Source organism: Nothobranchius furzeri, chromosome 7 (genome assembly GCF_043380555.1).
Source record: "Nothobranchius furzeri strain GRZ-AD chromosome 7, NfurGRZ-RIMD1, whole genome shotgun sequence".
NCBI lineage: Eukaryota > Metazoa > Chordata > Actinopteri > Cyprinodontiformes > Nothobranchiidae > Nothobranchius > Nothobranchius furzeri.
This window is the reverse complement of record NC_091747.1, coordinates 65,128,166-65,140,665: the sequence shown is the minus strand read 5'-3', so window position 1 is coordinate 65,140,665 and position 12,500 is coordinate 65,128,166. Positions and strand designations below refer to the sequence as shown.

At 44.0% G+C, this 12,500-nt stretch overlaps 1 protein-coding gene across 9 annotated transcripts in view; it reads right to left on the bottom strand.

Annotated features, from left to right (window-relative positions):
* Window positions 1-12,500, bottom strand: part of LOC107396846 (guanine nucleotide binding protein (G protein), alpha activating activity polypeptide, olfactory type) — an 81,715-nt gene that overhangs the window by 46,240 nt on the left and 22,975 nt on the right. For 8 of the 9 annotated variants that reach the window (XR_011521212.1, XM_070553556.1, XM_070553549.1 and 5 more), the window contains exons 3-8: window positions 3,134-3,247; window positions 2,957-3,061; window positions 2,557-2,581; window positions 2,408-2,487; window positions 371-459; window positions 203-237 (exon numbers count right to left, since the gene is read on the bottom strand). Coding sequence is in view for 8 of the 9 variants with exons in the window: in XM_070553556.1 (XP_070409657.1) it covers window positions 203-237; window positions 371-459; window positions 2,408-2,487; window positions 2,557-2,581; window positions 2,957-3,061; window positions 3,134-3,247 (448 nt within the window). In the remaining variant the exon portion in view is untranslated. The remainder of the gene's footprint in view (window positions 1-202; window positions 238-370; window positions 460-2,407; window positions 2,488-2,556; window positions 2,582-2,956; window positions 3,062-3,133; window positions 3,248-12,500) is intronic. The other variant, XM_070553555.1, reaches the window with a different exon arrangement.

Below are 12,500 nucleotides of genomic sequence, written 5' to 3'. Positions count from 1 at the left end.
TGAAGTGTACAAACTGTTGTTGACCAGAGACGTCGCAGTTGTAGGCAGACCTGGCAGAAAAGGTCTACGCCCCCTGCTGCCCTGGTGGAGAGTTGCTTCACCAAACTGACACACCTACAGGAACGTACGAACATCTCCGACAACACATGTGGGTGAATGCTACCATGCTGATGGAGAAGTAAATACTGGGCTTTAGACTCACCTCCGACGGTCAGAATTGCTGCTGCCACCCGAGACCTGTCAGAAAGGTAAGCAAACAGGTACGTTTGGAGGTGTGCAGGCAGAAAAATAGACAGGTGAGTTAGTTTTGAGAAGAAAATTATTAAGACGCGTGAATTTTAGTTGAGTCTAGAAAGTTCCTGTTTAGTACAGGATATTGATCAGGTTCTCATCAGTCTGGATCAGTTTCCTTTGGTTTTGATCCTGAGACTCCAGGATGCTGTTGAAGGTTCTGATGGCCTGAAACAACAGAAGGTAGAGCAGCTTCATCAGCAGCAGAACAGCAATACATGAGCTAAACGGAGTCCAGTAGACAAATGACCCTACTAGTGTAATGCCTTTCAGAGTCAGAGGACTCGAAAGTGCTTTACACTACAGTGTGTCATTCACCCACTCACACACTGATGGTGATGAGCTACCATGTAGCCACAGCTGCCCTGGGGCGCACTGACAGGAGTGACCAACAGAGACAAACAGACACCAACAGACACCATGTCTCGGCAAGACCTGGCTGAGTCTAGCAGAGACCAGTAAAGACCAGTAAAGACCAACAAAGACCAGTAGAGACCTGGCAGGGTCTAGCAGAGACCAGTAGAGACCAGTAGAGACCAGTAGAGACCTGGCAGGGTCTATCAGAGACCAGTAGAGACCAGTAGAGACCTGGCAGGGACTAGCAGAGACCAGTAGAGACCAGTGGAGACCAGTAGAGACCAGTAGAGACCAGTAGAGACAAAGAGACACCAGGTATTGGCTGGCAGAGTATGTTACAGACACCCCAGACCAGGGCTTAATTTGAGCCAGATCCTGCCGGAACAGATCTCAGAACGGTCTTATTTTGAAAGGGCATTTCCCGTAACTGCTTGCTAGGATCCGTTAACTCTTGCTGTCAGTTTCTATTCATAGGAATTAATTAATGGTATTAAGACAAGGGCATGGCTCCACCACTATTATTAAACTGGGAATTTAATCCCCTCTAATTTTGAACAAGAAGTTCCTTATTGATAATTCCCCCATCTATATTGCCATAATAAGCTCCGCCCCCAGCACTGAAATGACATCATTTTAACCTTAACCAGTTTCACTCATGGTGTTGCTTTTTACAGTTAAAAACTATAGTCAGCTTTGTGCTGTGGTGCCGTGGCCCTGGGGTTCAGGTGCTCGTCTTGATTTAGCTGGTCTGTTTTGATTGAATAAAGGTCCAAATTTAAGCACCTGTCTATACACTGCAGTGCATAATTAATCATCAAATATCTATCTATATTTAAAATAATCATCCCTAGCAGTACTAAAAATGATCTGAAGCCCTCGAGGACCGAAAAACATGTTTTAATGGTTATTTCTGATTCTAATGGATCACTCTGAGTTTAACATGCAGGCTGAACATGAAGATAGTCTCCTACACCTATCTCCTGCAGAAGCTTTTGATAGAAAACAGACGGAAAAACTCTAGGATTAGAAAAGCCTGACAGATCTATGTCACCCTGTCACTAACATTCATGGACTCACGCGTCTGGACTCACGACGGGGAAAGGTGTTGTTGGTTTAGTCCAGGAAACAGCAGAGAACGTCTCTGCTAGTAGAAGCTAACTGTTAGCTTTAGCAACCCCACCACACAGCAGAACTCCTCCAGGCTTGTGTTATTGGTGGAGATAAAACATCAACGTTGGAGCGCAGACTGAGTCAGTGGAAGAGTCGTTTTGCTGTTAGCCAATCAGAGGAGTGATGTCCACATATCAGGAAGTAAGACTCCTGTCGTCTGAAGCTCTCCTCCAGCTAACTCTTGCTTCCTGATTCAGGCACATCTGAGATTTTACAAGGCCATTTTATACTAGAACTCACTGCAGATGTGTTGACTACACAAGTGTTTCACACCTTTAATGTTGGCAGCAGGGGGTTCTGTGAGGGATGTTAGGGCTAGAGGGGGTGTCTGTGTGAAGCGGGGGACAGAAGAGAGGCAAAAACTACCCAAGCTTTGGGTTAACTCTGACATTGTGGGTGCAGTGAGTCATCCATCAATAGCCCCGCCCATCCCCGTGTGCGCACGTTCTGGTATCTGTGAACTCTGGTCTTAGACCACAGTGGGGGTTCCTGTAACCTCTGGTTCACAGATTAAGCTCTGCCCAAGACGGATCCCAGGTAGTAGAACTGAATAAAACAGGATGGAAAACAAGTCCGTCACCATGGTTACCTCCAGTCGTAAAGGGAAGAGAAACTCTGTTTGCAGAGTGAAGTGGGCTAACTGGACCAGAACCACAGACAGCTGATACCCTAACAAAAAGTGCTGTTAGAACGTTGATAGAAAGATGAAGGTGTGAACCACTGAAGGACCAAACCAACCTGGAATAGAGGCTCGGCCCAGCAGCTGCCAAACAAACAGATCCAGATGTCAGGTTCTACCGATACTGGACCTCACTGGTCTGGTTCTAAACATCATTTTCATTCATTTTTGGACACAACATGCTCACTCCTTTGATAAAATTCAGATTAAACATAATTTTGTTTTAAATAGTTGAAGCAGCAAATTAGCAGAAACAGCAGCCCGCCTCCTGGTTTATCTACACACGTGTGTACTACACACTAGAGGCCTCGCGTGTGTAGTACACACGTGTGTACTACACACTAGAGGCCTCTAGTGTGTAGTACACACGTGTGTACTACACACTAGAGGCCTCGCGTGTGCTTCCACCGAGTGCACTTCACACAGGAGTGTGGGGGTTGGGCCCAACATGAAACTCACCAGGAAGTAGTCGAAGAACTCCTCGACCAGAGTGAAGAGGGTGGCAGAACCTCTCTGAAGGTCAGAGGTCAAAAAATTGCAAAGAGTTTCAAACCAACGCATCATCTAAAAGAAGAATGGACATTATAATGAGGAAGCAACTAATCAATAATATAATTGATGAATCTGATGAGTTACTTTAGCTGTGAGTCCAGCGCTGATGAGCACCTGCAGGTCATCCTTGTTCTCGACCAGAACCGCCAAAGCCTTGATTACGACCAGAACTCTGCTGAACCGGCAGCAGCAAAGTTCCTAGGAGGAACATTTAAACCAGCTTAGTGCTGATCCCCACAACCAGCAGTGTTCGCCAACGTCAGCACGCACGCACACACACACACACACACACACACACACACACACACACACACACACACACACACACACGCACACACAGACTGGTGTGGTTCTAGGATCTCGTAGGTGGCCAAATCCACCCAGCCCAACAGTTATCTGGTAAAATACGCTGATGACACTGTGCTGCTGTCTCTTCTGTCAGGCGCTACGGTGTACCACGGGCAGGTCCTGCAGGAGTTTGGTGTGACACTGCATGCCTGGAGCTGAATGTGAGCAAAACCAAGGGGATGGTGGTGTCCTTCTCAAACAAACCGTGCACTGGTTACTGCTGCCTCCACCATCATCCCTGGAAAACCAGTGGAGCTGCTGGATGAGTATAAATATCTAGGGAGCACCTTTGATCACCTCCTGAAATTCGCTTCCAACACTGAGGATATCCTCAGAAAGCGCAGCAACGACTCTACCTCCTGAGGAAGGTGAATTCATTCGGAGTCAGGAAGAACATTTTACTGACGTTCTATCACTCCTTCATAGTGTGTGTCATCAGCCTGCAGCATAGAAACCGTCTACAGAGCACCATCAAGGTGTGCTCTCGGATCATTGGACTACCACCGAGGAACATAACATCTCAGTGTGACCAGCGTTTGGCACAATCATCAAAGACCCCTCACATCCTCTTCATGCTGTTTTTGAGTGGCTGCCCTCCAAACGCCGACTCCGATGCCCGTGCTGTAAAACACAGACAAGTCCCTTTGTTCTTAGAGCTGAGCTTCTTCTTAAGTCTTAGGGCAGATGGGGGAGTGTGTGTGTGTGTGTGTGTGTGTGTGTGTGTGTGTGTGTGTGTGTGTGTGTGTGTGTGTGTGTGTGTGTGTGTGTGTGTGTGTGTGTGGATATAGGTTTTATGAATATGTAAATTGATTGAGTTTCTAGAACTTAGAGATTTTAGTGTCTGCTGCTTCACAATGCTTCTCAAATTGCCCTTCAGGGACTAATAACGATGTCTTGAGTCTTGAAAAACAAAGAGAGCTGATCATAAACTATCTTCAAGGATTTTTGAACAGAAGGTGTAGCGAAACGAAGACCGTGTTTTTTCCCTTCTTTGCTCAGGACTAGTCTGCATGAGATATGGTCTCAAGGTCTCATGCATTCCTTCTAACCTGCTTATTTTCAGCTCAACAGAAGAACGAAGAATGAACTCTTTTCTTTTAATTAATCAAAGAACTCTATTTTAATAAAGCTAATCCATCAAAGTGTTAGTCAATAAATAAGATGTGATTGACCTGTGAAATCTAAATATTAATTACTTTATTGTGATCCTATAGAAATAATAAGTACTGTGACTTTAAATGTTCCAACAGGACCCATTTCACGTAGTGTTAAAAACACACAACACATTCCTTTCACTGATCCAATCAGAATCTTACAGATCTGACGGAGGCGTGGCTCTGATGGTGTTTGGTCATTTTCATTCGACAACAAACCAAAACATCCGAGGTATAAAACTACACCACGCCAGCTCTAACGCCAGCTCAAAGCGCTCCAGAGCAAGTGACGGAGTGGCCAATCCTGACCTTTAACTCTTTAACCGAAAGAACCACGACGAGCTGAAAAACCCAGTCGCTATAACAACCAGCGGCAACAACAGCCTTTCAGAATAAAAGCTCCACCAACCCAGGCTTGGGTCTTACCAGACGCCAATAAAAGCGTCGTGTGCCGGAAGTAACTCAAGACGGGTCTGATCGGAACCGCGGCTTCTTCTACCGGCTCGGTTTCCAGAGAGGGTTCACTGGACCTCGATATTCCTGATCTACTGAGGACTTCCACCGAAGGCAAAGGTAGACCGGCAAATGGGGTCTCGTGTTTCTGAAGCTTAATGCAAAACAACACCCTCAGTTCCCGTCAGAACCAATCACTTCTTCGGATTTGCTGGTTCTGATTTAACATCACACGTCATCCATCCACCGCCTCATCCATTTTTAGTTACACCATACATTTAGTTTTAAAGTCAGCCTAGTTTCATTTGTTAGTAATAAAATTCTTAACTTTTAAACTTGACTCTCTCTCTTCTGTTGTCTCTGGGTGAATACGTAACGGTCATCTAATCTCTGCAATAAAAAGATCCAATCTTCTGGTTTAAATAACCCTCGATCCGTAAGGTGGATTCTTTATTTCCTATGGAAGCCCACGCCTTATGGCTCGTTAATTAAAATGTAATAACCATTTCATTACAAAGGGAAGGTGCGATATTGGCCTGTAATTGGAAATAACTCCTGGGTCCAAAGCTGCTGTTTATGATGAACACTACCGGAGGAGCCAACACAGGAGAAACTGCTTTAAAGAACCAGGCAGGCAAGACGTCACACGAGGAACCTGATGGCTTCTTTCTGGAGACCAGCTTCAACACATCGGACACAGCAGGCACGTGCAGAGGGGGGTGCGGAGGGTGCTTGAGACCCTGTCCCTTTTGTCCCATGTGCCCAAAGTGCCCTTTTTGAGGTTGAATGATTTTTTTATATATTTATTTTTTTATTTTTTTTAAAGAATTTTCTGTTTGTGCCCCCTCAACAATAACAAAAATAATAATTAATAAAATTTCTGTTTAATAATGTTATATAGCTGGCGTGAGTCACGTGACCACCTTCCCTTCCTGACGCCAGAGTGCACAGCCGGTCAGCGCCCACGTTTCCTTCATGGCCGAGGGAGCGGTGCAGAGCCTTTAGGACATACATATTGATTGGGAGAAACGGACTAACACCGGTAAGTAGGATGCACACTACTATACACAGTTATTAGATTATTCTGTACATTATTAAGTTGTTTTGTGGCACTAGGTGTGTGTGATATATTACTAGCTGGGTGTGTGTCTGTGGCTGGGCACCGATTCTGAACCTCAGTAGCTTTAGGATTAACCAGAAACATTCTGTACATAAGTACTTGTACAAAAATATTTTTTCAATCTTAAATATTGGGAATTTGCCAATAAAATGTCATTGTTGTTAACTAGGTACCGCAAAGTTGCATTCCTATCGCTGCTGCGTGTCACGTGACTGGGGTCTCACACAGCCCTGCTTCCTGTTTACAAAATCACTTCCTGGTTCACAGACTGATAAAACTTGAACAAATTTTAAATTTAGCTACCTTTTGTGAAAGGAAATAAGGAAAATACTAAAGGTAACATCCATCACATGTTTTGTGTTACTAAATATTCAGTCCTTGTCTGTAAATTCGGTCCAGCGTTGTAGGGAACATTTTAGATTTTGAGGTTTCTCAGCCCTTCTGGTGGGTTTATAGTTCACTAACACTATGCATATTCTCAAAATGTTGGAGTTTATATTTGCTCTCTTTCTGAATGCATTGTATTAAAAATATGTTTTAAAGATGTACATAAAAAAACTACTGTTTTCACAGCAAAATTATTTTATCTGTACAGTTCTCTGTTTTGCACAAAGTAGATAGTAAAACTGAATGAAAGCATAAACATATTGTTTTATTCTTTATTATAATTACTAAAGCACTATGATTAAAATAGTATGGAAATATTCTGGATCAGCATCATGAAGCAAATTATATACAGTTAGTTTTCTGGAAAAGGAATGAAATGTCCCAGTATGTGTGTGCATGAGTTTTATATGCATGAAAAAATATTTGTAAATTAATTATGATATGTCATTGTACAGACATGCTTCGTAAGGAGAGGAGGCGGAAGCAGCGACAGAAGGAGCTACATGAGGCAGCTAAAGGCAGTGGGTCCCTCACCAGAGTACAGGTAAGCTGCATCACAGCAACAAGTGTAGAAACAATAATATACACAACAGTTACAACTGCAATGTTTTGATGCCAGAAAATGTTTTAGGGCGACGGTGGCACAGGAGTTAAGAGCTCGCCCCGTAATCGGAAGGTTGCAGGTTCGAGCCCCGCTCAGTCTGTCTCTGTCGTTGTGTCCTTGGGCAAGACACTTAACCCATGTTGCCTGCTGGTGGTGGTCGGAGGGACCGGTGGCGCCAGTGCTCGGCAGCCTCGCCTCTGTCAGTGCGCCCCAGGGCAGCTGTGGCTACATCATAGCTCATCACCATCAGTGTGTTAATGTGTGTGTGTGAATTACTGATTGTGTTGTAAGGTGCCTTGGGGGGTTGTAGAACCCTAAGAAGGCATTATACAAACACAGACCATTTACCAAACAAGTTACTTTTGCTTTACATTGTCCTTATGGTGTATATAATGATTCACTTCCATTTTGAATTTCTAATAAATATGATTTGTTACTCAGCCGGGTATACTGTGGTCGTGTCATGGTGTTTGAACATATTATTCTGTGTGCCCCTTTTTAAATTTGAGCACCCGCCCCTTCAAAGGTCTCTGCACAGCCCTGGGACACAGTCACTGCAGTAAATGAGTCTAATATGGCTGACTGTTGAGGTGGAGCCAGAGGGGTATATAGTAGGTCATATACCAGAGAGGCTCTTGCAGTTAAAAGTTTCTCCAGAAAAAACCTGGAGAAGTTCTCACAGCAACTTTAAAAAGATGTGTTTTAAGCCTAGATTTAAAAAGTGAGAGATATATCTAAAACATAAATAGCTGATGTACCTAACACAAGCGACTCTGAGGCAGGAGCTTCCCAAATATAAACAGTATATCAAATGTTCAACCAGGGAGGATAAAACACTGAATCACTGTTAGAGTAACGGAAGCCTGTCAGGTCCGCGAACTGCACCCGGACTTTCTGACCACGTGACCGTCCATCTGATCCCGGTGTACAAACAAAGGCTAAAATTCTCCAAACCCATTGTAAAGTCAACAAAACAGCACAACAACGGTGCTGTAGATGAGCTCTGCTATTCTGCTGACTCGGCTGAACCAGCTGGTCAGCATCCAGGGGGCTGCCTTAGACTGGTTTAGGTCCTACTTCTGTGACCGCAGCTTTAATGTTATGATGGGTAGTGCTGCCTCCCCCTCTGCAGCTTTGACTTGTGGTGTTCCTCAGGGCTCTATTCTTGGACCCCTTTTATTTAATTTATATATTTTGCCCCTGGGTGACATTTTTAAAAAACACCACATTGATTACCATTTATATGCAGACGATTGCCAATTATATGCCTCTGTGAAGCCTAAGGACTCCTTACAGCCCCTTTTTGAATGCTGCAATGATGTGAAGAGCTGGCTGTCAGAACACTTTGTTTTGCTGAACGACGCTAAGACAGAGGCCATCATTTTCAGCCCTGGTACTTCTCAAAGTCCCCAACTGACCCTTTTTATCACAAGTGGGTTGAAAACCCGTGTCACACACTTAGGGGTTGTGATGGATGCTAAACTAAAAATGGACATTCATGTCAACCAGGTAGTTAAGACCATTTACTACCACCTGAGGCGTCTCTCTAAAGTTAAGCCCATTTTAAAAAGGCGTCATCTCCATTCAGTTGTTCATGCCTTCATTACCTCCCGTCTCGACTACTCTAACTCAGTGCTATACGGTATCTCCTCCTCCACTCTCGCTCGCCTTCAGCTAGTTAGTGCAGAACGCAGCAGCTCGTTTCTTGACTGGCACCAGGCAGCGAGAACACATCACACCGGTTTTAGGAAATCTCCATTGGCTCCCCATCCGTCTCCGGATAGAGTTTAAGATCCTGGTTTTTGTGTTTAAATCCCTCAATAACTTAGCACCTGGCTACTTGTCTGAGCTCATTCACCCTTATGCCCCTACGAGATCCCTCCGATCAGCCGACCAGCACCTCCTACATGTCCCTAGCTCTCGCTGTAAGTCCCGCGGGGAGCGCGCCTTTTCAGTTTGTGCACAAAAGCTCTGGAACCACTCGCCCCTCCTGATCAGACTCTCTTCCTCTCTTTCCCTTTTTAAGTCTCGTTTAAAAACTCACTTTTATTCTCTGGCTTTTAATTCTGTCTAACTTATTCCCTTTCTACCTTTCCTTTTAGGGTTGGATTACTCGATTTTAATGGTTTTAGTTTTTATTTTTGATTGTTTTTATTGTGTTTTTTTTCAGCACTTTGGTCGGCTCATGCCGTGTTTAAATGTGCTATACAAATAAACTTGGTATGGTATGGTATGGTATGGTATGGTATGGTATGGTATGGTATGGTATGCTTAGAGACCACAGACTGGGACCAAATAAGATCTGACATGTTTGCTTCAGCTCCATACTTTGTGCTTTAATTCCTCTAAAAACCTGATTTTTCCTGTCACTGACTTCTGGATTCTTTGGATTTTGTTGGACCTTTATTCTTATGACTTCTGGATTCTTTGGATTTTGTTGGACCTTTATTCTTATGACTTCTGGATTCTTTGACTCCTTGGACCTTCACTTGAACTACAAATCTTTCAGATCCAACAGGCAGCTCAGCTAAAGTGTAAGCTCTACAACCTTGAAGCTATCTTGAATGTCTGTCCTCCGTCTTCTTCTGCCCCCAATGATGGGTTTATGCTTTCTAAAGCAAATAAAGGATTCAGAACCATTAAGAGGATAAATGACTACTCTCTGCTGAACTGCAAATGAAGGAAACGCTGCTGGATAGTTTTAGATCTCGTATCCCTCTACTGACCATTGTCGGTCAGTTAGAAAAAGAAACATCCAGCAGAACTCTCTGCTCCAAGACACCGTTGCTTGGGATCCCTCTGCACCACGAAACCGACTTCCAGCTCTACTCCTGACCCATTTTCATCTTGGTCAGAGGGTTAGGGTTAGGTACGTGGGTACGTGGCCGTAGGAGAGCCCCAGTGGTTGATCCCACCCCCCACCTGACCTCAGTCTTTCAAACTGCTTAACCCTAACCCCCACCCCAGACGTCTACCTCCACTGCCCGTCACCGGGACTCTGTCATCACACAACAGCATTTTAACCATCTTTGACATTCTGAAGAGCAGCAGACAGTCTGTTTTCATCTCTGGCCCAATCCCCACAGTTTCTCGTGGATATGGAAGAATCTTTAAAAGAAGCTAGAGCGACTGCCAAATCCTCGGTACTTATCCTGCTTGATTCATCAGTTGCATCTCCAACTCAACCGCTCCAAAAGTGAATTACTTGTCGTCCCAGTGAAACTATCCATACGGCACAATATCAATCCAAAATGACTCTCCATCTCTGACTCCTTCAAAGGCAGTTCGAAACTTGGGTGTTGTGATTGACGACCACCTGACCTTCAAATATCACCTTGCCTCTGTCGCTCGTTCCAGAGATCAGACCATACCTATCACAATATGCCATCCAGCTCCTGGTGCAATCTACAGTCATCTCCCGCCCCGACTACTCTAACGCCCTTCTAACTGGTCTTCCAGCCTGGACTGTGACACCTCTTCAGATGTTCCAGAATGCAGCGGTGTGTCTGGTCTTCAATCAGCCTAAATGTCACTTCTCTGTTCACTGAGCTCCATTGGCTACCGCTAGCTGCACAGATCACATTCAGTCACCAGCATACAAAGTCCTGGATGGTACGGCTCCCATCTACCTGTATCCTCTAGGAAAGGCTTACATCGCAGCCCGGCAGCTCCGGTCATCTAAGGACCATGGGCTAGCAGCGCCTACACCACGCTCAGGACAATCCAGACTCTTCTCATGTGTCGTTCCACATCTGTGGAATGACCTACCAAGCACTACCAGAACAGGGCGTCTTTGATGAGAAACTCCTGAAGACCCAGCTCTTCAGAGAGCATCTTCTAAACTAGCACCCTCCCACCAAGTGACGCCACCATCAGCGTCAGCTCTGAGGAAGTTTGGTAGTTGGCAAACAAAACTGTTGGAAAGGTAAAAAAAACTTTTGTGTTATAAAAAATAACTGAAAATGGAATTAGAAATTAAACACAGCAAGAACACCCCAAAGATGTTTAAAGAAAAATACGAACAAAAAGGAACAAAGGACTCCCGCCGTTTGGAACGTTTACAGCAAAAACGTGCACCACCTTCGTTTCAATCTACGATGCCGGGACGAGAACATCACGCCAACAAGCCTACAGCTGAAAACACCGATCCGGACCAAGACAGCACAGAACATAGTGGAAAGAACACAGAGAGCACTGCTCAAGGAAAGGATAAGAAACGTCACAACCAATCAGAAGCAAGTGGGAAACGAGCTGGAAAGAGGACACCTGGACCTTCAAAGGAATTACAAACAATGAAAAAACGGAGGAACTAATTAAAGGACACATGATGGAAAAACAGGAAAAAGAGTTCACAAAAGTAGAGAAGTTAAACAAACTCATAAACAAGAAAAAGAGAAAAGAAATACAAGATAACTCCACACCAAACTCACGGGTATGTAACATTTCACAATACGAACTAACAGAAGCAGAAGAAAGTATTAAAAACAGGTTTAAACTTTGCAGTCACACCAAAAGAAATACCATATGATGAATTCATCGTAGCAACAGAACTAGCATGTCAACAGATCACAGATGAGGGAAAGAAAGCAGAACTCAGAAATAACATAGTTGGGATATTAAAAACAATCAGCCATGACAGCTTTATCCAAAAACGAACAGATAATTATTCTACCGGCAGATAAAGGAAGAACCACAGTAGTTATGGACACAGAAACATATAAACAACAGATGAACCAGATGCTAGAGGACAAAAATACATACGAAATACTTAAAAAAGATCCAACAGAAAACATGAAAAAATGACTGAAGCCACTGCAAGAAAAAGGCAAAATAACAGAAAAAATGTACAAACACTGGATTCCCACGGCGAACATAACACCAAGAATGTATGGAACGCCAAAAATACATAAACAAAACACCACTTAGACCAATAGTAGACAGCATAGGTACACCAACATACAACATGGCAAAAGATATCAGCAGAATCATCAGCCCGTTATTAGGAAATACAGACCAACACTGCAAAAACAGCATAGAACTGGCAAAAGAACTAAAGGAGATTACAATAGAAGACAACGACATACTCATCTCACATGACGTCACATCCCTGTTCACAAAAACACCAACCCAAAAAACCATAGACATAGTAGTTAACAGAATCAGACAGGACAAGACTTTACACAAAAGGACAAACCTCACAGCAGATGACATAGCACAACTGATAGCACTGGTAGCTAACTCCACTTACTTCACATACGACAACACAATATACAAACAACTGGAAGTCTTCGCCATGGGTAACCCGTTATCAGCCACCCTGTGCCAGTTTTCATGGAAGACCTGGAACAGAAAGCCATCGCCACCGCCCCCCCAAACTGCTGAATA